The 24,912-nt window shown below is 52.6% G+C and overlaps 2 protein-coding genes across 8 annotated transcripts in view; both read right to left on the bottom strand.

Moving 5' to 3' along the window:
* Nucleotides 1–3,734: 3,734 nt before the first annotated feature.
* On the bottom strand, nt 3,735–23,722 carry APOD (apolipoprotein D). 2 transcript variants are annotated; one of them, XM_065557471.1, is made up of 5 exons: nt 23,655–23,722; nt 10,198–10,351; nt 9,441–9,562; nt 5,912–5,997; nt 3,735–4,195 (listed from the first exon to the last, which is right to left on the bottom strand). In XM_065557471.1, the coding sequence occupies exons 2-5, from the start codon at nt 10,318–10,320 to the stop codon at nt 3,960–3,962; spliced, it is 567 nt and encodes a 188-aa protein (XP_065413543.1). In that variant the 5' UTR covers nt 10,321–10,351; nt 23,655–23,722; the 3' UTR covers nt 3,735–3,959. The 2 variants fall into 2 exon arrangements, with proteins under 2 accessions (XP_065413543.1, XP_008173667.1); XM_008175445.4 differs by lacking the exon at nt 23,655–23,722 and adding an exon at nt 12,406–13,144.
* Nucleotides 18,784–24,912, bottom strand: part of LOC101946768 (very long-chain specific acyl-CoA dehydrogenase, mitochondrial) — a 53,126-nt gene continuing 46,997 nt past the window's right edge. For all 6 annotated transcript variants that reach the window (XM_065557461.1, XM_008175446.4, XM_065557462.1 and 3 more), the window contains 5 exons: nt 23,655–23,727; nt 21,913–21,985; nt 20,880–20,952; nt 20,224–20,299; nt 18,784–18,989 (listed from right to left, as the gene is read on the bottom strand). In XM_065557461.1, the coding sequence (XP_065413533.1) occupies nt 18,852–18,989; nt 20,224–20,299; nt 20,880–20,952; nt 21,913–21,985; nt 23,655–23,727 (433 nt within the window). In that variant the 3' untranslated portion in view covers nt 18,784–18,851. The remainder of the gene's footprint in view (nt 18,990–20,223; nt 20,300–20,879; nt 20,953–21,912; nt 21,986–23,654; nt 23,728–24,912) is intronic.

The following is a 24,912-nucleotide window of genomic DNA, read 5'->3' as shown; positions in this document are numbered from 1 at the left end:
AGGGTTGGGTGCAGCCTCACTGCTGAATCCGTGTTCTAGGGGAGAGCTGCAGAGTGATCTCCCACCTCTGTGCAGCCAGTGGCCTGTGCTTCCCAATGCCATGCTGGAGCCTCCACTTTTATTTGACAAATAACATTTGCAGAATTTTGAAGAATTTTAAAATACTGTGCACAGAACTTTTAATTTTTTGAGGCAGAATGCCCTCAGGTATAGACATGATGTGCTGGCGGCAGTAGTGTCCTACGTGGTCAGTGCCCTGGGCTCCAGCTGCAGCCCTCCCCTGCATACCCCTCTGGGCACAGGCTCGCCTAGGGTTGCCAACTTTCCAATTGCAGAAAACAGAACAACCCTGCCCCTTCCTGAGGCCCCACCCCCACTCACTCCATCCCGCCTCCCTCTGTCGCAGGATTTGGGGTGCAGGAGTGGGTTCGGGGTGTGGGCTGCGTTGGCTCAAGCACACAATTACCTTGAAATCTTGTTGGTTGCATTTAGTTTTGCTTTTGACAATAATGTTTTCTTGGCCTTTTCCTGTGTCAGGTTTCTGAAGCTGCTGCCTTCTCAGGTACTCTCTCAATGGTGCCTGCATGCTATATGGAATCCTCACCCACTGCCTGGCTGCAGTCCACCCTCGGAGTTTGCTATAGACCTAGTGATGCAGAGTGCTGAATGCCCTGGGTTCCCACTGACTGTGAGTGGATGATACAGAGTGCCTCGCAAGCTTGAGCACGCTCATTTGTTTCTTGACCTAGGAACCAATATGTCCTGTAAATATCCCATAAGCAGCTGTGCACTAGCCCCTGTGTACAGTAGTGAATAGATGGCAAACATCGGCTGCCGCTGTACATCTTTAACAAGGATGAAGGCTCTCACAATGCTTTTTCCAGTGCACTAGCTGGTGCTAACATTTAATAGACAAGATTGCTGGAGACTAATTTGACCTGTATTGAATTTTCATTGACACTTCAGCTTCCCCAGAATTCAGATAATTGGCTGGGACATGAGTGTTTTTTCGCTCTTGTCATAGTGGTAGCTCTGTAAACATACACATGCTGAGCTGTAAGTGTGCATGCAATACCTGTGACACATTCTGTCTGCTGTAAACAGCATCCCTGCTCCCTTTCACAGTAGCAGTTCCCCCTCCAGGGGCCAGGCTGCAGCAGCAGTTTGTATCACATACAGTTTGCAGAAAGTCGTCTCCTTCCTGAAGTCAGCACCCTGGGACAACTAGCAAAGGTTATGGCCATTTTGGGGGCAAATGGGATGGGGATTGATCAACCTAATTTTAACCCAGGATCCAGAATGTGACCCTGGCTCCCCCTGCTCCCAGCACAGGATGGCATACAAGGGGTAGCTGTTGTCTAGCAGTGTGAGCACAAGACTGTCAGCAAAGAAATGTGGGGTCTATGCCTGGTATCACCACTGAGTCACAGTGCAACCTTGGTCAAGTCACTTAACCTCAGTGACCTCATCTGTATAAAATATCATCAAAGGGGAGAATTAGGCTTATCCCACTTGTGTAAAGTGCATCTATAGAGGAAACACTATGAATATAATTGCAGTTTTTATTGACAGAAGCAGATGCTGGGGAAGCAACAGTTGGAGAATGAGCCTGAGCCAAACAGGCTGGAAGAATCCAAGCCTTTTCCAAATACCACTCCACTACATCATCAGATAGGAGATACCTGCTTCTAGCAAAAGGCCTTCTAGTGTATGTCACTGTGGACTTGGCTTTGTATCTTTTTACGGCCAAACAGAAAGGAAACTCCACCTTGGTAAATCTTTCAGCTCTCTTGGAAAACACCTTTTGGATCCAAAGGAGACAAAGACGTAGAGCTAATGATGGCGGAGCCACATAGGAAGGGCCAGAATGGACGGATCCCGGTCAGCGCTGTGACATTATGGGGAAGGCAGAGTCTGCATGCTGGGGAGGGACCATGCACCCCCAATTCCCCATGTCTGAAGGAAAAGAAAAGTCTGTGCAGCTGTAACACAGGTACTCTGGTTTCATTTGCAATGAGCTGTATTGTTACTATGTATGCAGAGTCATAACTATGACTCCTGAACATCTATCAGGGAAAAGGTGATGTCCTGGCTACATCCCAATGAATACAAAAGGAGCGAGCAGGATGTGAACGAAAGCCTTCCATTGACAGGGCGTTTAGATGAAATCCTTGAAGTACAATATACTTACCAGGCAGGGTTAGAGCTCCATTTGCCTGTCACTTGCTCAGCCTCTAGCAGAGGGAAGATGTTCTCTCTCTCCCTGCTTGTTTACAGCTCTCAGAAACCGAGAGCAGTTTAGGTTAGGACATAGGATAGACGCTGCTCCCTTCTCCCCTTACGAAACTGCTTTCCACGTAGCTACAGCTAGGAGAGGGCACATTCTCAGCTAGGGGGTTGGGCTACTGGTGCAGACGCTCTGGGATGTATGTAGCAATCTGAGATTTGGACATACGAGGCCTGACCCAAAGCCCAGTGAAATCACTGACGAGTTCTGTGGCCTTCGCAGCAGCTTATGCCCACACAGGCAAAGCCGTTACATCCCTCGAGTAAAACTATATTATAGATCAACATCTTTCACCACAGAGCTGCCAATGTAAACAATGGACAAAAAGTTCTCTCAGTAGAGAATCTTGGCTCCCAAATTCCGGCCTCCCTACAGAATCCCTCTTATGTCAATAGGATATTGTTGGAGAGACGATAGTAAAGATGTAGCTGATTGAGCAGTGTGTTGATAACAGGCATACCAGACATCAAGACAAATATGAAGAAACAAGCCTGCCAGATGCCATGAGAACAGTTTTCCCCAAGGGATATTTGTACGCTATAGTCTATATCAGGGGTGGGCAAAGCCCGCGGGCCACATCCGGCCCACCAGCCATTTTAATCCGGCCCTCACGCTCCTGCTGGGGAGCGGGGTCTGGGACTTGCCCCGCTCTGGCGCTCCAGCTGGGGAGCAGGGTTGGGGGCTGCTCCGTGTGGCTCCCACGAGCAGCGGCGTGTCCCTCCTCCGGCTCCTATGCGTAGGGGCAGCCAGGGGGCTCCACTCTGCATGCTGCCCCCGCCCCAAGCGCCGCCCTTGCAGCTCTGGGAACCATGGCCAATGGGAGCTGCAGGGGCAGTACCTGCGGATGGGCAGAGCGCAGCAGAGTCACCTGGCTGCGCCTCCACGTAGGAGCGACATGCTGCTGCTTCCCGGAGCCACTTGAGGTAAGTGGTGCCTGGAGCCTGCACTCCTGAGCCACCCCTCCCCACGCCCCAACCCTCTGCCCCAGCCCTGATTCCCCTCTGAACTCAATCCAGAGCACCCTAACACCCCAAACCCCTCCTCCCCAGCCCCACCCCAGAGCCCGCACCCCCAGTGGGAGCTCTCACACCCCTCCTCCCCGCACTTCACCCTCCCGCCCCAGCCCAGAGCCCTCTCCTGCACCCTGATCTCCCCATTTCTGGCCCCAACCTGGAGCCGCACCCCCAGCCAGAGCCCTCACCCCCTTCCACACTCCAATCCCAATTCTGTGAGAATTCATGGACCTCCATACAATTTCCATACCTGGATGTGGCCCTCGGGACAAAAGGTTTGCCCACCCCTGGCCTACATCCTCCTGCATCCATTCCTGAGAACTTGTATTGGCTGCAGAACTTCAGAATCGGCACTCAAAAATTTCTCCTTTTCATCCAGTTGTTCACTTTCAGCCAAACCCTATTTTACTCTGAAAGAACAGTAAGGATGGAAAGAGTTTTGGTATAATTTACTCAGGCTTCTCAAAGTACATGAGAGAGATTACACGGACAGAGCACCAATACTACTTAGCTGCTATCACACGTAGACATCACAGTCAGCGTTTACAAGCTACCATTAGCAAAATACTTTGTTATTCTAAATTAAGAGGTTTTAATCAACACTAATAAAGCAACAGAGTTCATAACTAGCCTGGACTTCTTCTCCTAAACAGTGGGATCTACATCTCAGGAGGACAATTCATTTGATCAGTTGGCCTAATTTTCTCAGTGTCAATCTTGTAGGAGCGGAGAAGGTTCTTCAGACGTTCCACAGTTTCTGACTGCAGCTGTGGAGTTCTTGACAGAATCCAGGCATATTCAATGTGGAAGAGCCAGATAAAAGTAGTGCAGGAATACACCATGGAGTAGTTTTCATAGTCAGTGGCGAGTACCCAGTAAGGGCTAGAGGGCATGGCTAGAAAAACAGCAGGGGCATCATTATAAAATATGATTAACCAACATTTGACTGTCCTTGGTGTACGTTAAGCAGTTAGAGCAGGGACGGGAAGTCAGAACTCCTGGGTTCTTTCCCAGTTTTGCTACTGACTTGCTGTGTGACCTATGAAAGGGCAGGACGTTACTATGTAGGGCTTTCATGTTACATCTGACAGATGCAAGAAATCCAATAGAATTTTGAACTAAAGACTCAGTAGTAGTTATGCTGGATTTGTACTACAGCCTAGTATCAACAGCTAATCCACAGTTAAAAAACAAACCCCGCACACATGTTGGGATGAAGGGGAGTTTGGTACACATGGGAGATGTGTGTGTCTGTGCCTGAGAACAGACATCGGGGTACTGGTCACATTGGTAGGCCCTGACATGACCTCACCACACCTCACACCTGGTGCCTGACACCCTTAGAGTCACTGGGTCAGACCCGCAGCTGGTATAAAGCCATGTCGTGTAATTCCCTTTTCCTGTTCTTATTTCATGATGTTCAGCCAAAGACACTTATTGCTGTAATTACAGCTGCTGTTTCCAGAGGCAACGCGGGGTGTGTGGGGGAAATGCAGGGTCAGATTGGCCTGTCAGGAGGAAGGGAGGGAGAGGGGCTCTGTCCTCCCACTGTGCCCATCCCCCAGCACGCTCTGCCCTTGTCCCTGGCAGTCGGGGAGCGGACAGGGCGGGACCAGACACTTCTCACGCCGCCAGCCATTCTGGGTCGCTGCTCCATGTAGCGCAGCAGCTGCCTGAGGAAGCCTGGCTGAGGAGGCAGTGGCAGGCTGCCCCCCGCCAGCCCTGGCTGCTGGGGACAGTGACCAAGCCAGCCAGAGCCCCCTCTACGTAGGTTATAGTAACACCATTTATTCATGGAGGATCTGGCTGACACGCCTAATTCTGCTCTCCGTTAGACTCGTCTAAATTTAGCTGGTTGACTTACATGGAGTTTGAGTTAGGTCAGGTTGACATGAGTCTGATGGAGTGGAGCTTGGTCCAGCGGGACGTACTTGTGAGAATACAGGTTACAGGTTCATCCCTTGCTCTAGCCCTGATTCTCCACTGCCTTGTGCCAAGGAGAATGGTAGCATGGCTCATGCACACAGTGGGCGAGTGACACCGTGCACGGCAGCGCAGGACTAGGCCTTCCCCGGATTACTTTTTGTGAATAAGAATAGTCTCCCTCCCCCCTCCATGCACACAGGAGACATCAGAGCAGCCATCAAACCTCTAACAAGGCAGCGGGAAGGAGTGAGGAAGGAGAGTAAAGGTGGACAAAGGGAATACTCCCTGAAACAGTATTGTGCACAAGGAGAAACGGGCATGTAACGGCGATGGTAGGGGCCTTGATGGCATGATAACAAGTGAAAGAAAAGAAAAAAAGCCACGTAATTACATTAAAATAAAATAATTGTCCAACTTCCTAGTGACCACAGAAACATTTATCCCTGAACCGTTTTTCATCTGGGGGCCTTACCATGAGGCCTGGCTCTCCTCTCACTTTAACTAGTTTTACACCTGGGGGCTCCACTGATCTATACCAGTGTGCAAGCAGAATTAGGACTCAGTTCTGGGCAGAATTCATGGTGCTACTGAAGTCAATAGCAAGACCTTACGAGCAGGATTTGGCCCAGTGCAGGGAATGTCTTTAAACTTCTTCCAGGATGAGCCTTTAAACAAACACACTTACCCCAGTAAAAGCTGACAGTCAGCTTGGCCGGCTCACCGTCTCTCTGGACAGCCTCCCCCTCGATTCGATTAATTGTGCCATCAGAGCTAAGGGGAGAACAAGAGGTTTGGAAATTAATGACACAGGTTTGCAATCATATTTAAACAGTTATTTCCAGTAACTCACTCTCCTGAGGTGGTAATCTCCATATAGTTGGCTAAAATCCGTAGTAAAACCCCACATAATATGCGTTCCAGTGAACAGCAGCTTCTCAATAGGCACAGAATCAACTTTTAGATGACATGTTTCGACTTTCAGGAACGGCACACTCTGCTCTGCATGGCATAGCATCTAATCTAGATGGCAATATAGGAACATCGGAATTGCCATCTTGGATCAGAGCAGGGGGCCACTTAGCCCAGTACAACCAACTGCCTCTTGGGTGTATTTTCCTGCTTTGTATGTTGCTGGATAAACAGCTTGTGTCAGCAGAATGTCAGTGTGTGTTTTGCAAATACACACCCATGGTATGGTGTGCATACAACATAAAGAAAAGAAATAAAAAATACCCAAACTGTCATGTAGGAGACGAAGAGAGAAAAACCCAAGCATGTGACAGATGTTTGTCGTGTAGCTTACTACACTGCTGGAAAGCTCTCAGATACTACAGTGATGAGGACAAGATTGTGCGAACTCCCCGGGTCAGAGACTGCCCTTTTTTCTGCGTTTGTACAGTGGCTAACACAACAGACCCTGATCTATCACAATGCAAATAGTAATAATACTAGGCAGGAGATGTCCTTTGGGGAAGGAAATGTGTTATTTGTTTGGCACCCCATCCTAGTGCACAGCCCTGCATCTGCTCACATGGTGCAGGGAATGTTTGAGACATCATTTCCTATTCACTTCTCCTTTCTCTCTGGAATTGAGATCCCAACGCCTGAGCAGGCCCCGTTCTGCTTAAAATTCAGAAATTGTCATTGTTCTTTCCACGATGCTTCAGCTTTCCCTGTCCTGGTTTCCTTACAAAGCTAACTCATAATAAAATAGCCTCCAGGGGCCTGATTCTCCACTATCTGTGGACCAATTCTCTATTTTCCTGTGCTTTGGGTAGAGGCTTATACCAGTGCAAAAAGGGTGTAAAAAGCTAAGTGTCTGGAGCATTCAGATTTACAGCACTTCATGCTCACTGCATGGGTGAAAGAGGCACAGCACCAGGGCACCAGCTCTCCTCGCACTCACACTGGTGTGACTATGGAGTAACACCACTGAATGGAGAGGCCGGGCATTAGATCAGTGTAAGTGAAAGGAGAATCAGGGCAAGTCGACATGACAAAATTAAGTCATGTCGACGTACAGCCACCATAGTAATTAAATCGGTTTCACGTGTCCACACTAGCTCCTTCTGTCGGCGGCACACATCCTCACCAGGAGTGCTCGCACCGATTTAACTGTCAGCCCCGGGCGGCAGGGGCTGACAGCCAGAACAGACTGATGGAAGCACTGACACTGCGTTGACCTAACTACATCAACTGAAGCGCTACGCTTCTTGAGGCGGTGGAATTATTAGGTTGATATAGTGGGCGACTTACATCAGCGGGAGCAATATTGTAGTGAGTAGACACTGACAGAGCTAGGTTGATGTAACCGCCACACACACACAATGTCAGGCAGTGGGAATCAGGCCTCTGCTGTTTAAGGGTAGGAGATCCTGACATCCCTCCTCCAACACCCACAGAACTTGCCCAGCTTCCAGAAATCGTATAACGTGTTCACACCTGTCTAATTCCCTGTGTCCTTCTTAGATTAAAGCATATTATTCCCCTTGCTAATTACATGTCCCAGTTTGATAAAGTAAGATTTGTTTAATTACAGACTCTGAACTATTGTCCCAACACCTCCACTCAACAGCAAAAACCCCTATAACAAGAACTGCCCGCTTTTGAGGGTTGGGAAGGGAGAGGTCATGTGGTCTGAAGAAATGAGCCTGGGATTAGGAGACAAGAGATCCTGAGCTCTATTCCCTGTTCTGCCACTGACTCACTGTGGCCTTGGGCAAGTCATTGTACCTCTTTGCCTCAGTTTCCCCCATCTGTAAAAAGGAGCAAGTTCTAATACTTGCCCACCTGCTTCCATTGTGAGGATTAGTTTGTCAGTGTCACTACAGTGCTTTGAACATACAAAATGGTAGAAAATGACAAGTATTCTCTGTTATGGTTGCTGCCTTGCCCCAGCAAGAGCAGAGGATTGGAAGGGGCTGAAGTGTGGGTGAGTGCTGAGAACGTATGGGTCTGTGCAAACAGCAAAAAGCTTCCCTGGCTCCTTCTCATGGCAGCCTCCTCCATCTGCCATTGCATTCAGGAGGGCTGGTGTTCTTTACCTTGAACAGCTCGAGTTATTCTGGAGCTCTCAGGATCCTAAACAGAGTGAAGTCATTACACAGACCGTCAGTCACATCACAACCTCCCCGTCTCTTGCAGTTTAATATGGACTCAATGAATTACCCTGGTGTTTGTCAGGCCCTTCTTTGGCAAAGGAGGAGAGGAGACAGTGCTAAGCAGATACAGAGGAAAATGGGCACTGCTCATCTGCCAAGCACAAAGAATGGACTGCAATTTTGTTATCGTGCAATGGAACAAAGCCACCATGTCATGCCAGGGAATGCAAAGAACCTTTCATTCATCCACTCACAACAGCGTCCTGTGAAAGCTGAGACTATTTGACAGCACTATAGAAAAAACAGCCAGACCAGTCTCTGCAAAAATTCAGAAGAGCTCTGTGGGCTTGCAAATCACAAGTAAAATACAGCAAACAATCAATCTATTTACAATGTTCATTGATTGACGTGGGTAGCTATTTCTGGTAGATATTACACAGCAATTACTACCAGAGCTAAGTGAATACTGCAAAAACAGACTTACAAATACTTGCTTCACTAAAAATGGCCAATACACTTGGATTGCGTTTGTGGCCCCTTAACTGATATTTCGGTGACATTCACCTGTGAGCAAGGGGCCAGCAGAAGGCCCAAGAGCCTGTTAAGCACCAAATGGTACAAGGGTCTTGTGCTGCCTCTGCACAGGGATGAATGTCACCCTGTGACTAGAAAAGTCACATCAGGTTTAAGTCAAGGAGGACTGCAGGACAGGCAGTGAGGAATACTCAAGTCACTGTATGCATTGATGTATTTCTTATCGTTTGGTCAGTGCGACAAGACATGATAGTGCTCAGAGGATACAGCACAGAAACCAGAGACCCAAGCTAAAGCGCAAGGAGAAGGATAAAGCACGGCCGGGCCATGCATTAACTCTGACGACAGATCTCTAACTTGTCCTGCCAGCTGAGTTACTGAAAGCCTGAGGGGAGTGTCCCCTCTGCCTTGCGGGGTGCCCTCTGGACATGAGAGGAGGCTGCGGTGGCAGATATGGAGAAAGACAATATCAGCCAGTTAGTGTAATTTAAGAGATTCTCTCTGCTCAGCTGCAAGAAAACTCCAGGCTCACTGGGATCCTGCCGCAGCAAGGACACAAGCCTGGGAAAAGGTACTTACCGGAGCTCTTGATTTATCACTTTAATCTTCCCATTTTCCTTCAGTGAGTAATTGGCCTGGATGCAGATTCCCTTCTCAAAGCTCGCAGGCAGCTTTTCAATTTCATACCATTTCCCAACATACTGAAAAAAAGAAAACCCAGAACAAGCCTTGTTAGTGTCCTCAGATTCACAGGGATTCAATGGATGTGATCAACAGGCTACAGGGCAGTCTAGTTCATTCATTAACATTGTCCTTATTCTGCTCAGTTCAAAGAAACTTTTCTATGTTTGTGTGTGAAGAAATGCACTAGTCCACAGAAGGGACTGAACTGGCAACCTTTAGAATTAAATGCATGTGTCCCTACAATTTGAGATAGAAAGCCAGGCTCTATAGGTAGGAGAGGCTGTACCAGTGTGTGGCCTAATGGACAGATCGCTAGACTGGGGGTCAGGACACATGGGTTCTCTACCACTAGCCTGCTGTGGGACCATGGGCAAGTCAATGCACCTTTGTGCTCAGTGGGGATATGGTACTTACCTCCTTTGTAAAGCGCTTTGAGATCTAGAGATGAAAAGAACTGTAACAGAGTGAGGGATATCACTATTAGACTCATCCTCTGGGGAGTGGGCACAGGGGGAGGCATAACACACGGAGCAGTGAGTGGCAGCCCCACAAAATCTGCTCCGCTGCTCAGCCGCCCTGGCAGGCTGGCTGATCTTTACACACTCTCTGCCTTACTTGCTTTGAGCCAGCAGGATTTTAGATTTCTTCACACCTTGGTAACATCAAAGTTCTCCTGGACGGGTGGATCTGGACATCGCCCCCAGTTGAACGTTTGCCCCTCGGTGATGTAGAGGAGACTGAACAGAACTGAAACCAGCGCCAAAGTCCCTGGCATGGTCACGTGTGGATGCAAATGGGAACCGGACCTAAAAAGAAATAAAACATAGAACGTCTGGTCCCCTGGAGGAGCAAATCTGGGCAGGAGGTGACACGACTACAAACAGCACGTTAGCGCTAGGGTGCGGTTAGAACCACAGTCAGAAGAAAAGGAGTGGAGGATGGAAACCACCAGCACTCACTGTGAAGGCTGTCTTAAAACGGCCAATAGACCACTGCCTACCTGTAGCATGGCCGACTCCGAGCCCACACCCAGTGCTTCCCGGTGAAGCAAACTGCCATGCCTGTGTTTGCACATGGTGAGGAGAGCAACAGCAACCTGGAACCAGTTTGTAGGCACTGCACAGCCCTGAGCGGCAGTGAGATTCAGGGGCGCTGAGGGCATTCAGCAGCTGCCAGCCTGGGCTTTAAGGCTAGTGCTGGGGTTCTTAGGACAAATAATTTGGTGGCCACAGAGTGTGGCCACCAACTCTTGCTGGTGGCTGCTCTCACTCTTTTTCCTAAAATACTTAATTAGCTTTAGGAAAAACAAATAAATATGCACTTATACACGTCCAAATCATCGTAATATATTTATTGCTCGCTAGTACGTCTGTTGTGAAAAGTGATATTAACAAACATACAGGTATCACTTTTCACAGCAGACTTACTCAGCCCTGGCAAGTTTGGGGACAAATTAAGCCCTGGATGGGGAAATCGGGGGAGGCAGCTGGGGCCGGGCCCAAAGCCCTGCGGCCACAGGACAGAGCCCAAAGCCCTGCACCCGGAGCCTGGGGCCTGCCTCCACGCAGCCAGATCCCAGGGCTGGAGCCTGAAACCCTGCAGCCAGATCCAGAGCCTGCAGCCCCGCCACCCCAGGGCTGAACCCCAAAGCCCGAGTCCCACAGCCCCTGGGAAGGTGGGGAAGCCCCAACAACCAACACCAAGGCAGTGTATCCAGGAGCACCAGGCAAGGGGCTGCTACTTTGCACCTCAGTCACAGCCCAGGAAGCTGTGGCGACAAGAAAAGCCCCGATCCGAGGGGAAGCTCACCAACATTTTGTGTAAAATACTGACTGGCGGCTAGAGAAGAAACCCCACCGCAACCTGCTCACAGAGAGGATCAGTGAATGACTTGGAGAGGCTGTAATGAACGGCCCCATCCTGAGAGTGGGGGCTTTGGCTTTGCTGTCTGGGGCTCGGGCTCTTTGGGACAGAGGCAAGCAGACTGGAGAGCAAGTGAAAGAGACAGAGCAGTGGGCTCCATGGGCGAACGCAGCCCACTCTATAGTGCCACGTTTCCTGGTGTTTCCCCTCCTGCTAGCTCTAGTTCTTCCCTTGCTGGGCATGCACCCAAAGAAGCTCTGGTGTATTTCTCTTTTCTCCCTTTAACACCTGAGCACCTCCACCAGGCATTAGAGGGTGTGCATCTCACTGGCAACAATACGAGGAAAATCTTCAACTCTAGACCCTCGACCCCCGATAGGCAGACAGCTCTTCACCTTTCCTGGCTGTCCCATCACACTTCCGAAACACACATTAAAAATAAATCCAACCAAAGCATTTTTGGACTGCAAGCAGGGGCACGAATACAGACCCCACATTCAAGCATTTCCCCTACGTTTGTAAGGAAAGCCTGATTTCTCCCCCGCCAGCAAGAGTCGCCAACAGCCCCTTATTACGAGGGACGTCCCTTCTTTTTTCCATCTCTTCCAGGGGTGCTGGAACAATGCGTATAGTGGGGGTGCTGACAGACACTGACCCAAACTGTAAACTCTGTCTGTGATGGAAACCACTTCAAGGCAGGGGGGCGGCAGCACCCCCAGCACCCCCGTTCCAGCATCTATGATCTCTTCTGGACAGTTGCTGAGTGCTGCAAAAAGCAGCAAGAAATATCCCTGGTGAATGAAGGTGAGTCCTGCTAAGGATTAATAATAAAAATATCGGGAGGGGGTGGGGCAGGGGTGCTAAGAAAACAGGCCCTTATTTTTGAAATACAGTAGCAGCACCCCTACCTACAAGGAACGCGAGAACCCCAGGGCACAAGAAAGCAGCTCCCATTTTATACCGACAAGCACCTTCAATCAATGAGTTGGCGACGTACCTTTGCTGAGAAGGAGAAGCAAAGCGCTCAGCCGCGTTGATAGAGGCCCGGGTTATGCGGAACAGCTACCTAGCGAGTTGCCCGCTCTTATTTTATAAGCATGCTGGGGTCATCATTACTTAACGCTAGCACAAGCCACACCCTGATCCCTGACACGCTTGTTTTTTGGAATGCAGCTCAGATGGCTTAAATCTGCACCCGATGAGGAACTGCAGAGACTTTCTGTCTTTCAGCTGCTCCCTGCAGGGAAACAAGGGGCCGTGTGTTTCTACGCGGAGCACTTGCAGCTGCAGCTCGATACTTTGCAGCTCAACCCGACTGCATGGCAAGGGGCTGTCAGCGCTATTGAATCAGCCAGTTTAAAAGGGTCGGTTTAAATGTCGCTCTCGCTGGTGGCGCTGCTCCCAGCCCAACTGGGGACTGGAGATCAGGGGCCAGCTTGTGATCTCAGTGACGCCAGAGACGGCCAGTGCAATTGGTCTGGATTTATGCTGGAGTAACTGGCTGCTGATGTGCTGAGACCACGGCCCATCATGCTGAGCGATAATTGTATCACCATTTCCTTGTGCACCTCGTCTGTCTCCATCTGTTGTCTCATGTCCTAGACCAGGGGTGGGCAAACTACGGCCTGCAGGCCAGATCCGGCCCCTCAGGGCTTTGGATCCGGCCCACGAGATTGCCACCTCTGTGGCACCACGGGCCTCCCACCGCTCCCAGAAGCGGCCGGCACCACATCTGTGTGGCTCCTGCGGGTGGGGGACAGAGGGCTCCGAGCGCTGCCCTCACCTGCAGGCACCGCCCCCTGCAGCTCCCATTGGCCGGGAACAGGGAACCATAGAATCATAGAATCATAGATTATAGGACTGGAAGGGACCTCGAGAGGTCATCGAGTCCAGTCCCCTGCCTGCATGGCAGGACCAAATACTGTCTAGACCATCCCTGATAGACATTTATCTAACCTACTCTTAAATATCTCCAGAGACGGAGATTCCACAACCTCCCTAGGCAATTTATTCCAGTGTTTAACCACCCTGACAGTTAGGAACTTTTTCCTAATGTCCAACCTAGACCTCCCTTGCTGCAGTTTAAACCCATTGTTTCTGGTTCTATCCTTAGAGGCTAAAGTGAACAAGTTCTGTCCCTCCTCCTCATGACACTCTTTTAGATACCTGTAAACTGCTATCATGTCCCCTCTCAGTCTTCTCTTCTCCAAAGTAAACAAACCCAGTTCTTTCAGCCTTCCTTCATAGGTCATGTTCTCAAGACCTTTAATCATTCTTGTTGCTCTTCTTTGGACCCTTTCCAATTTCTCCACATCTTTTTTAAAATGCGGCGCCCAGAACTGGACACAATACTCCAGCTGAGGCCTAACCAGAGCAGAGTAGAGCGGAAGAATGACTTCTCGTGTCTTGCTCACAACACACCTGTTAATGCATCCCAGAATCATGTTTGCTTTTTTTGCAACAGCATCACACTGTTGACTCATATTTAGCTTGTGGTCCACTATAACCCCTAGATCCCTTTCTGCCGTACTCCTTCCTAGACAGTCTTTTCCCATTCTGTATGTGTGAAATTGATTTTTCCTTCCTAAGTGGAGCACTTTGCATTTGTGTTTGTTAAACTTCATCCTGTTTAACTCAGACCATTTCTCCAATTTGTCCAGATCATTTTGAATTATGACCCTGTCCTCCAAAGTAGTTGCAATCCCTCCCAGTTTGGTATCATCCGCAAACTTAATCCCCATGGCCAATGGGAGCTTCGGGGGAGATACCCACAGGCAAGGGCAGTGCATGGAGCCCTCTGCCCCCTCCCCCGCCCAGGGGCCGCAAGGACATGGTGTCGGCCGCTGGCAGACGGCCACCCAAGCACAGCCTAGGAAAAACCCTGTCATGCCCTGGTCTGCCTGCACTGTGCCTGCACACACATGCACAGGATAAGCAGCCCCTGCAAACCATGCGTTGTGCCACAGCTCCCTGAGGCACACACTGAGTCGCAGCCTGGCCAACACCAGCAAGAGCTGAACTCACGGCAAGCTCTCAGTCCTCCCACCAGCAAAGGATGGCCACGGACACCATTTAAAACAGGCCTGCACTCAGCCATGCCCAGTGCTCCACCCCCTCATGCTGACCCTGTCCAGTTCTGCCTTAGGTTGCCCTTCCCACACAAAGGGACCAAACCCCAAGTTCTGCCACTGCAGTTGCCTGCACGTCACAGCGCTGTGCAGCAGAAAACAGCTCGCAGGGCCGCAGCCCACCTCACAGCATGGCACCTGTCAGAGAAACCAGTCAGGGAGGTCATGCCTCCCCCCCACACCTGGCTGGGCCTGGCTATGGGCAGCCGTTTAGTACTCCAGCGTGCTGCATGCTGCCTCCGCCCTGTGATACCACGTGGGTTGTGCAGCCAGGGCTGTGCACCTTCCCCCATGCAATGGCTCTCAGCCTGCTGGCCACACACCCAGCCCAACATGGCAATCGTGTTCCCCAGATCTAGATCCGGGCACCAAAATGAAGCCAGCCTGAGCTCCAGAGATGCAGGGTCCCTGCAGCATCCGCTGGCCCACAGGGCTTTTGGGTGCTCAGCCTCTGGCAGTCAACGTGATGCTGAACTGTGGCATCTCACTTAGCAGCATTGACCTCGTGTGCTCCCAGCCATGGTAACCGCACCCCCGCGCCGGGGAGCCTGCTTTGCCCTGGGCCTCTGGGATTAGGAGCCTTGTCTAAACCCACACGTGCCTGCCAGAGCTTAGCACCGGGAGAGCCAGCAGCCTTCTCCGTGACCAGGCATGGCTAGAGCAGGAGTCAAGTCAGAGGCCAGAACCCAAGGTCGGAGCTGAAGGCAGAAATCAGGGAAGTGCCAGGACTGGGTTACCTGGTCTGAGGCAGGGCTGGGGACAGGCAAGCACAGAACCTCTTCCAGCTGCAGCAAGCACTGTGAGCAGCTCCTGACCTGCTCCTGCTTACGAGCCGGTCTGCTGACTTCTCCAACCAGGCAGCCGGCTACAGCCCGCTGCACTCGTAGTGCTGCCCGGCACTGCTCTATCTGCCCTTTGCCTGCACGCTGGGACGTGCTGCGCCGGTTTGTGACCATGACACGAACATGAACATACCTGTGAGCAGTGGCCAAGGGCCAGGCATGCCTGGGATCAGTCAGTCGTGTGCAATGGCGCTCCTGCCTTTGGATGCCCTCTGCTTGCAGCTCATGAATGCTGTGCTGTGTGCTCAGTGCGGGGCATCTCTCTTCTCACCTGGGCTGTTCAACACTCTGCTCCGTGGGCTTGTTGCTCTCTGTGCCAGCCACGGCCTGCACCAAGGAGATGCTGTCCCGGAGACCAGCACCGGCTCAGTCTGACCACGACCCTGCCATGCTGGAGCCTGCCCCAGCACTGCCGTACGCTGGTGCCGTTTCCTCCACATCCTGTGTCCAGACAGCAGGTGCTGCCCCGTCGGGATCCCCTCAGTCAGAGTCACTTGTGATGGCTCCTGGGGGCTGCCACCCTCCCTTTATTCCCTTCCTGCCTCTATTCAGTCACATACCCCCAGGGGCGCCGCTGACCGCTCCGGGAGGCAGCACTTCGCAGCCCTGGGGCCAGAGTGACAGTGAAGTTGCTGCTCCAGATTGCTGCAGTTCACTCGTGCTATGGGGCCTCCTCTAGGCCAGTATTGATATTTCAGCCTGGCCTCTCAGTGGCTGAGCCTCCCGGCCAGTGTCCACCTTGCACCTACAAGCCCCGAGAGCAGCTTCCCACAACTTCTTTCCTGGGCTGCTCCCCAGCCCCCAGGTGTGTATGCGTTGGGGAGAGACCAAGTGCTAGGCTCACTCCTTCTGAGCTGGCCACACCCGGTCTGCCCCGTGTGGCTCTCACCCTGAGCTGCCCGTCCCGCTCAACGCATGAGCTGGGGCTGATCGTTCAGAGGTGCTGAGTCTGTTCCACAGACATTGCTCTCAGTTGCTGTCCTGGGGGCTCTGCCCTTCTAAAATCTGGCCCGAGGGCAGGATCATGGGACTGATTTGTTCCCCCCATGTATCCTGTGCTGCTTCCCATGGTATGGGGCACGGCTTCTGGTATGCCTTTCCATGGGCACGCAACCCCCAGCACTTCCCCCCATGTGGCAAAGAAATCTACAGGCGATACAATGGGGAGTAGGGGAGAGACCCTGATTGTGGGAGTGCATTGCCCTCGCTGCAGGACCAGCTGCTCTTTGTTAAAGCAGAGTTCTGCTCCACTCTGCTAGAACCGCAGCTGCTTTCCAAGTCGTAGCTGGGCCATGCTTGCTCCCAGGGCCGGCTTCAGCTTTTCTGCCGCCCCCAAGCACCTGCTTCCTTAGCTGGTGCCTGGAGCCAGCCCCTCATGCTCCAGCCTCCGGGGTGCTGCCTGCACAAAGACAAGGATTTTGCTCCAGGATGAATAATTTGTGGCATTCCACAAAACCCCTTTTTGTTTAGCAGCCCCGCCGCAAAATGTGTCATTAGCAGCAGCACCCGGGCCTGCCTCATTTCCAGCAAGCACTTTATGTAGGACTTCGCCTGTGGAATCTATAACTCACACTGCACCAGCCTCTGAATCACACAGCATTCAAACAGCTCAGCTGCACAGGAAACAAAGGGAAGTGCTGCATGCCAGGGATCCGGATTTGATGGGCTCCTTTAGGGAGCAGGGGCGTCTGCAGCCCTGGCTGAGCACGCATGTAAATCTGCTGAATCCTACGCCTTCGTTTGCTTAATGTGGAGAAGACAAAGGTGGATGAGTGTCCAAATGGGAAACATCCCACGGAGCTCAGAGCTCGAAGCGTGGGACACTGGGACCTGATTAGGAAACAGGTTTGTGTTCTTGGTTCACTGGATCTGGAGTGTCAGTTTGCTTAGCTGCCCCAAGGGCTGCCTGCTTTCAGCACCTCCCTTTCCAGCTTCACACCGTCAGGGTGATACGCACTGGTGGTGTAGCCAGGTCACTCCCAGGATATGGGGGAGGTAATATCTTTTATTGGACCAACGTCTGTTGGAGAGAGAGGCAAGCTTTCGAGCCATACAGAGCTAATGAAGATAAAAGACACACCTCACCCACCCTGTCTCTCTAATGGTCGTATTCAAGATGTATTTTAATTAGTATCTGACCTAAATCAGCTCTGCTGAATTCGGTCACCGGGGCCCCAGCTGCTCCTGGCACCTGGGGCTGGGCGCACAGCTCACGTCAGCCAAAGAGGACCAAGCCCTCAACACGCACCAGAAGCGGAGCTTGTCCCAGCCATCATGGAAATGCAGCAGCCTCCTAGCAGGGCTCAACAACGTTACCACAGCTGATACCACGCAGCCCTCTGTGAGCAAACCCCAGTGCACGTGCCCCAAGTGATGTGTGCCTCACAGAGTCACTGGGCTGCGCCCCCAGGGCCTGCAGGCTGACGGCTGCAGAGATGTGCCACCAGACACTGGAGAACGTGGGCTCCCAGAATACCAGCCCCTTTGTTTCCAGCTCCCCTGGCAGCCCCGGGGCCCACATCCACCGCAAGTGACCTAAGCTAGCCCTGCCAAGGCAGTCCCTGAGTTCACAGGGACGAGGGCTGCTTGCCTGGACTCTCCCCTTGACATCAGCCCATAAGCAGGCAGAATCTAATCTCTGCATGAGCTGCAGGCAGCGTCTCCCCAAGAGAAGCCACAGAGACTGGCCCCCAAAGCGCGCATGCCCCTGCAATCCTACGCTGCATGCAGCCCTGGCTGGAGAAGGCACCTGCCTGGACTCAGAGATGGGGGGCTGAGTCAGCCCCTTAGCCAGATCCCAGCCCACCAAACCAGAGCTCACCTCACGTGGTGTGTAAAGACAGTGAGAAGCTCACAGGCCCCTGCGCCAGGGTCAGTAAAACCCTCGGCCAAAGGTCACGACAGCCCCAGGCTCACCCTACAGCAGGACTCGGTGAGGGACGAGGCAGGAGAGCGGGAGATGGCCAGGAGTCTGTGTGCACGGACGTAGCCAGGATCCCCTCCTCTTCCCCCAGAGAACCATGGACACAATGGGGGGAGCTAGCAGCCATGGCTCAGTGCACCTTGGGGTGACCGTCTCTCTCCCCCAGCAAAGGCCCCAATGGGACTCCCAGAGCAGGCTAGAAGGGGGCAGGCAAGAGGCAGTTAAAACCTGCTCTCAGCTGGAACCCATGTGGCCCAAATTAATCTCCTTGAGCAGGACGGAGGAGCAGGGGGAGCTGGTATGTATGCAGACTGCCCCAACAACCCGCAGTGGGGAGGCCTTTATGTCCATGTGCTCGGGGTTCTCAGAGAGCGGGACAGACGCATGGCCCCTTGCTGCAGCCCGCATGCATTAGCAGGGCCGCTGTGACACAGTATTGGCTTTTCTCACAGCCAGGGCGAGACAGACGCAAACGGCGTGTAATGTAATATTTGTCTGTATAATAGGATTTGTAGCTGTTGCTCATTGTCAACCAAAGCATCATTTCTGTTCAGAAGCCCAGAGGGTGCGTGGCTAGGATCCCTTGGTTCTGTACAACAGCATTAGATATTAGCTTCATGTTAGCAAAGGATTGATTCCATGTAGAAGATTTCACTGCTCGGAGATTCTCTCTCACTCGCTCAAATGCCTGCGTGGGACAAAGAAACACACAGTCACTTTCTTGTCATTAAACCACTTCCTGTAATGCTTGTGCAATCAGACCTAGGAAGTGATTTTACATGCAGTGGGCCGAGCTTTCAGTACTGGCTCTGTGTGCCTACAACAAGCAGACACTATCATTGTGCAGCCGCACGTGTATTCGGTCAGAAAGCCCCTTGATGCTCCGGTACCAGAGATCAGTCACCTCCTCCAGCCAGTGCAATGCTTGTGACAGGAGCTAGGGTCCCTGAGCTGGACAGGCAGAGATCCAGAATTCACACCTTGAGCTGTTACACTGACAATAATGACAGAGAAACCGAAGCCAGTGTCACAGGTCAGTGCAACCACACCTGTATTCCCCCTCCATAGTACGTACGGTATTAGGGTGATCAGGTGTTTGTTTTTTACTGGAACATCCGGTCGAAACGGGACCTGGCAGCTCCAGTCAGCACCGCCGACAGGGCTGTTAAAAGTCTGGTCGACAGTGCTGCCCGGCTAATGCAGGCTAGTCCCTACCTGTTCTGACACTGCGCTGTACCTCAGAAGTGGCCAGCAGGTCTGGCTCCTAGGCCGGGGGGGCCACAGGGCTCCACGCGTTACCCACACCTCGACCACTGGCTCCGCACTCCCATTGGCCAGGAACAGGCCGATGGGAACTGAGGGGAGGTGCCTGCGGGCGAGAGCCATGCAGAGCTGCCTGCGTACCTCTGCCTAGGAGCCGGACCTGCTGCTGGCCGCTTCAGCTGCTGGTGTGGCAGATCAACACCCCTCACATAGCCATGGCCCTGCACAGACCGTGCGGCAGATCAATACCCCTTACGTAGCCAGCACTGAGCCCGGGGGCAGAGGCAGCATATTGTACATGAGTGCTGGGTGCATGGAGGGCATGCAGGGCTCTCGTACAGAGCACCCAAGGCATATGGGGGGGGGGCCTCAGGGCACACGGAGAACAGGTGGAGAGGCGCCCAGGGGGCCACCCGGGGCTCTCATACAGGGTGTGCATGGGGGAGCTGAGGGCACGTGGGGGGACATGTGGGGCTCTCATGCAGGGGGCCCAGGGCGTGCCCAGGGCTTGTGTGGGGCCCAGAGCACGCACACTGGCCATGCAGGGTTCTCTTGCAGGGACTGGCAGCAAGCTCACAGCAGGGCTTGCGTGTTGACAAGCCCATACGCCTGCCACAGCGAGTGAACCAAACCCGGCCCTTCAGCCACCCATAGCCTACCTCGTGGCTCCACGTTTGACACAAGAGCTTCTCGTGCTCAGCGGTGGGTTGTCCCAGAGACAGAGAGCGGCTGGCCCTGCGGAGACAAGACAGTGGCCACGAGGGAAGGGCCACAGGGACAGGACTTTGTGAGCACAGAAAATGCACTTGTCAGAACGGGTTTGAGCAGTAACACGGAACAAGCCCAGCCATACAGCATCGTCCCAAAGCGACCGGGTTCCAGAGGACAGGATGGACTCCCCTGCTTCCCTGGGCCCCTCTGTGGAAAATGAGCCCTGCGTGCAGGCATGGCATGTCCCACTCACTCCGCCATGCTCACCCCAGCACCAGCGGCTGGGATCCGACCCTGTATTAGAGACGCCCGACTGGGAGAGCAAAGGCACATTCCTGGCCTTCGAGGGACACGGGGTCTCACTCAGTTTTATTTGGCTTCCCAGGTGCTACAGGGATGAATACATTCGATGGGTCAGGCAGCTCTCCTGCCGCCACGCTCTCTGCACTGGCTCCTGGGGCAGACAATCTATTGGGGCAGGGACAAGCAAGTGCCCACAAGCTCCTCCCGCAGCCGGAGAGGGTCATCCTAAGCCAAGCGGTGGGCAGCCCGGGCCAGGAACGGCATTCCCAAGCACTCGCTCTCCTCTGCTAGCCACACGTACCTGGAGATCACCACAGCCATGGCATAGATGTCAATGGCAGCGTCGGCCACGCGTTTCAGATGAAACTGTTCGTCTGGGAGAAGAGACTTTGGTGAGAGGGGGCGTGTGCGCACACGCGTGTTACGCTAGTGAAAACTAACAGCAGCTCAGCAGAACTTGCACGGAAACCAGCGAACCGGCTCTCACCACACAGATACACTGGCAGGCCAGAAACTGCTACAAGGACCCACCCACCGACTGGACACCCTGGGAGGGGGCGTGATGCTGCCGGAGCCTGGCATGGGGAGCTCACTTGGCTGATTGGCTCTAACACGCAGACCGGAGCGTTCTCCTGAACCAAATGCTCCACAGCACACTGCTGTGCGGCCCCGGCCCCCAAAGAATGAAACAAACGGACAGACCCACCGGCCAATCACTTCTGGTGCCCCTGTGGGATCCCGGCTCCCCCGGGTGCTAATGAAATGTCATGTGCATGCTGAGGGAAGGGTATGAATAGTGTACAGCTGTTCAGGAGCCCCGGGAGGCCATCAGCATCAGGGCTGCGTGATGCTGGTGCTACACACAGAGCAGGACACCGACCCTGGCCTGCAGAGCTTTGTGGTGGCTTTTGGATGCAGAGCAGGCACACAGGGCTACTCGGCCACCCCAGCTGCACCGCAGTCCTGCAGCCCAGCGACGCTCCAGGCTGGCACGGGGGGAGCTTTCACCCCGGCATGCCGCAGTGAGGAGACCCATCTCAATCCCCAAGGGATAGATGCGCACCACCTAGGTCTGTATTCAGAGAGAGGTGCGGTGGGCAGAGCAAGGAATGTGTCACGGGAAGGAATTCAGAGGGGACATGGGGAGAGGATGAAGGGGAGAGAAGAGAGCGTTGCAGAAGGTGACTGAAGCACTGCTCCCGGAGCACACCCTGCCCTGGCTCAGCACCCAGGTGACAGGTTTTACAACAGGCCAAATGGTGGGAATGTCCTTTATCATCATCTGATTGATGGCTGGTTAGAAGCGGGCTGACAGCAGCCGCAGAGGCACCCACCTATCACCTTCTCGCCGTACTTCAGCAGGAGGCTCTCAACAGCTTCACCAAACAGGTCAATGGCCTTCGTCACCTTTACATGGACACAGAAGGGCAGTTCATTTCCTTTCCAAGACAGCTGTAACCTTTCAGCAACCACAGAGCCTGCTGAGCCCTCTGGGGGTCAGGGAGCAGCGCTGGGGAAAGCGCGTCCAGCACAGGGCTGGATCCTGGGGGCCAGTTGCACTGTGCTCGGACCTGGAGGTGAATTGGCACTAAGCCACTTTCCAGCCCCAAGCCTGGAGCTGGTTCAGCCCTCAGCACGACTTTGAGCAGCCTCAAAGCTGCTGCAACTTCCACTGGCAGGACTGGCCTCCGGGGGCCGCTCTACCGGCTGGGGATTGCTGAGCACAAGGCGCTCCTGCCCTGCCCCCATACCATGGGGGCTGGGAGCACGCGGTATGACGGCAGCTACGGCTGCTGTACAACACCCAAGAATTCTTTTGGCCAGGGCATCCCCCAGCTGCCCCTTGAAGCAGGCCATGTGCTTTCTGCTGCCTGAGCAACACAAAACACCCAGGCGGGCGCTGGGGACTGGCTCTCTGGGTGTCACTGAAACTCAGAAATCAGACTGCGGCTGGGGAGCTGGCGCTCAGGAACCCAGTGACACGGGACGCCAAGGTCCCAGCCGAGCTGCTGAGGGTTTGGGGTCCTCTGAAGACCAGAAACCACCATCACAACTGGGCCCTTGGGGAGATGCTCAGCAGCGAGGCCTGTAAAGGAATGAGCCATGGAGACAGACTGGTCATCTCGCCCCTCAAGGGCATGACTCAGTCACTTTGGCAAGGCAGTATGCATAGGTGCTGGAACTAGGGGTGCTGCCGCACCCCCTGGCTTGAAGTGGATGCGATTATATAGAGGGTTTGCAGTTTGGTTCAATGGCTCTCAGCTCCCCCATTGTACACATTGTTCCAGCACCCCCGGCAGTACATGGGGACGCTTGCCTCCTGTACTGACAGCTTTGTCTTGTGGGTCTCCACGTACGCTTTGCCTACAATTTCTTTTATCTTAGATGAAGGGAAAACAACAAGAATGAAGTAAAGCAAAACCCCCAGGAGAAAGTACAGCCCCTACAAGAAAACAGAGAGAGAGAGAGAGAGTGTGTGTGTGTGTATCCATGTCCACATTTATGTGTGTCCATTTGTGTGTGCATCTCCAGCCATGTGTGTGCCTCTGTAGCACTGTGAGTGATGTCATGTGCTTAGAGATCCGCTGATGCCAAATGCTACTAAAAAGGCAAATTATCATTATTGTGCCAGAGACAACAAATCTGACAAATCAGACTGACAAATCCGAAGGAGTGAAATGACAGGTGGGCAATGGTATTTTAAAAGTGAAAATGATGTTTCAGTCTGTATCGGAAAGTTCACATTTAGCAAAGACTTCATTCAAAACACAGGCTTTCAGGTTAATTCCTAACTGTAGACTAGAGAAACATTCCTTGCATGAACTTGGTCTAAAGCAGATGCTAGATGAATGCCGTGAATCACAAAATCGTCATCACTGGTGAGCAGACTGTCAGGAAAATTATTTGCTTTAAGGCTAAAAATGCAAGAAACATACAAGAGAATTCAGTCTGTTTTATGAGCTCTATGTAAGAGTCAGGCCCTGCAGCACTGGAGATGACAGCAGTTTTACCAACAACTCCAACAGCTGCAGGGTCGGGCTCAGAGAAATAAATCTTTCAGAAAGAATTCCCTTACCAGGTGTGCACTGTTGTCCAGGCCTGGGTGAACGATTCCCTCCAGAGACAAGCCAGTGGGAATCCCAACTTTACTGCAAAGGGAGAAAAGAGATGAGCAAAAAAATGAAAAGACTAAGGGTTTAAAACACAACTCAGCAGCTCATCCCGGAGCACCTGCACGGCAGTCACTGCGGACTACTCTGCACTATGAAGTTAGGTTTGCTTAACTCCGTCGCTATGGGCAGTGAAAAATTCACACCCTATGTGGTGTAGCTAAGCCGACCTACGTCTGGTGCAGACAACGATAGGTAAAAGGAAGAATTCTTCCATCGACCTGGTTACCGCCTCTCGGGGAGGTGGATTTATTATAGTGAGGAAAGAGCCCCTTCTGTCACTGTAGTAAGTGTCTTTATCGATGCTGCCATGTTCCTAGCGTAGACATTCCCTGGAGCTGGAGGTAAAGCAGGGGTGAATTTCGCCCAGTATCATTTCAACAACTCATCTCTAAGGTTCACTCCGACCATAAGAGTTTGAGTTCAAACAACTGCAGCTAAACCCAGCAGTGTATGATCTCCAGGAAGTGCCCATACCAAGGTCAGCTTTTCTACATGAACAGTTTCCCCCACCTTTATGACATGACGCATGCGATGTGCCATGCACGCCATTCTGGACACAGGACATTAGGTCTGACCTTGCAAAGTCCCACTGAGGTAGCAAAGTGCGAACACTTAAATGGACACTTGGCCAGACCACCTGGTCTAACACCCCAACCAGGGGCGCCGGAACTGGTGGGGCCAGGCTGGCAGCTGGAGCCCGGGCAGCTGTGGGGGAGCCACAGAACCTCCACCTGCCCTGGGGGTGAGGACACGGGCTAGGAACAGCTCTCGGGCCCTCCCACCCTGGGCAGGTGAAGGGTCCACAACTCCCTGGCAGAGCTCTGGTTTCCCGCTTGGCCAGGGGCCGGGCCATAGAGGGGCAGGGGGCGGGGCTTTTGGGAAGGCTATGCTGTCCCTGACCTCAACTCTTGCAAAAAGGGCTATAGGCAGGTGTAACACCCTAACACCCCAATATTCACCACTGTCATGTAATTAGGATACGTTTTGTACAAAGTATGTCTTGTGAGGTATCATTCTAAAAGTCTTGATCTGCTAGACATTAATCTCTCATTGGATTGTATGTGCTATCGTCGTATTTGAAGTTATGAAATTTGACTATGTATGTGTTACTGAAACATGTTGTGAGGTTGAAAACACCCACAAGCAGCCTTTCAGGTACAA

The sequence above is a fragment of the Chrysemys picta genome, chromosome 9 (genome assembly GCF_011386835.1).
Source record: "Chrysemys picta bellii isolate R12L10 chromosome 9, ASM1138683v2, whole genome shotgun sequence".
Lineage (NCBI taxonomy): Eukaryota > Metazoa > Chordata > Testudines > Emydidae > Chrysemys > Chrysemys picta.
This window is presented reverse-complemented; position numbering and strand designations above follow the sequence as displayed.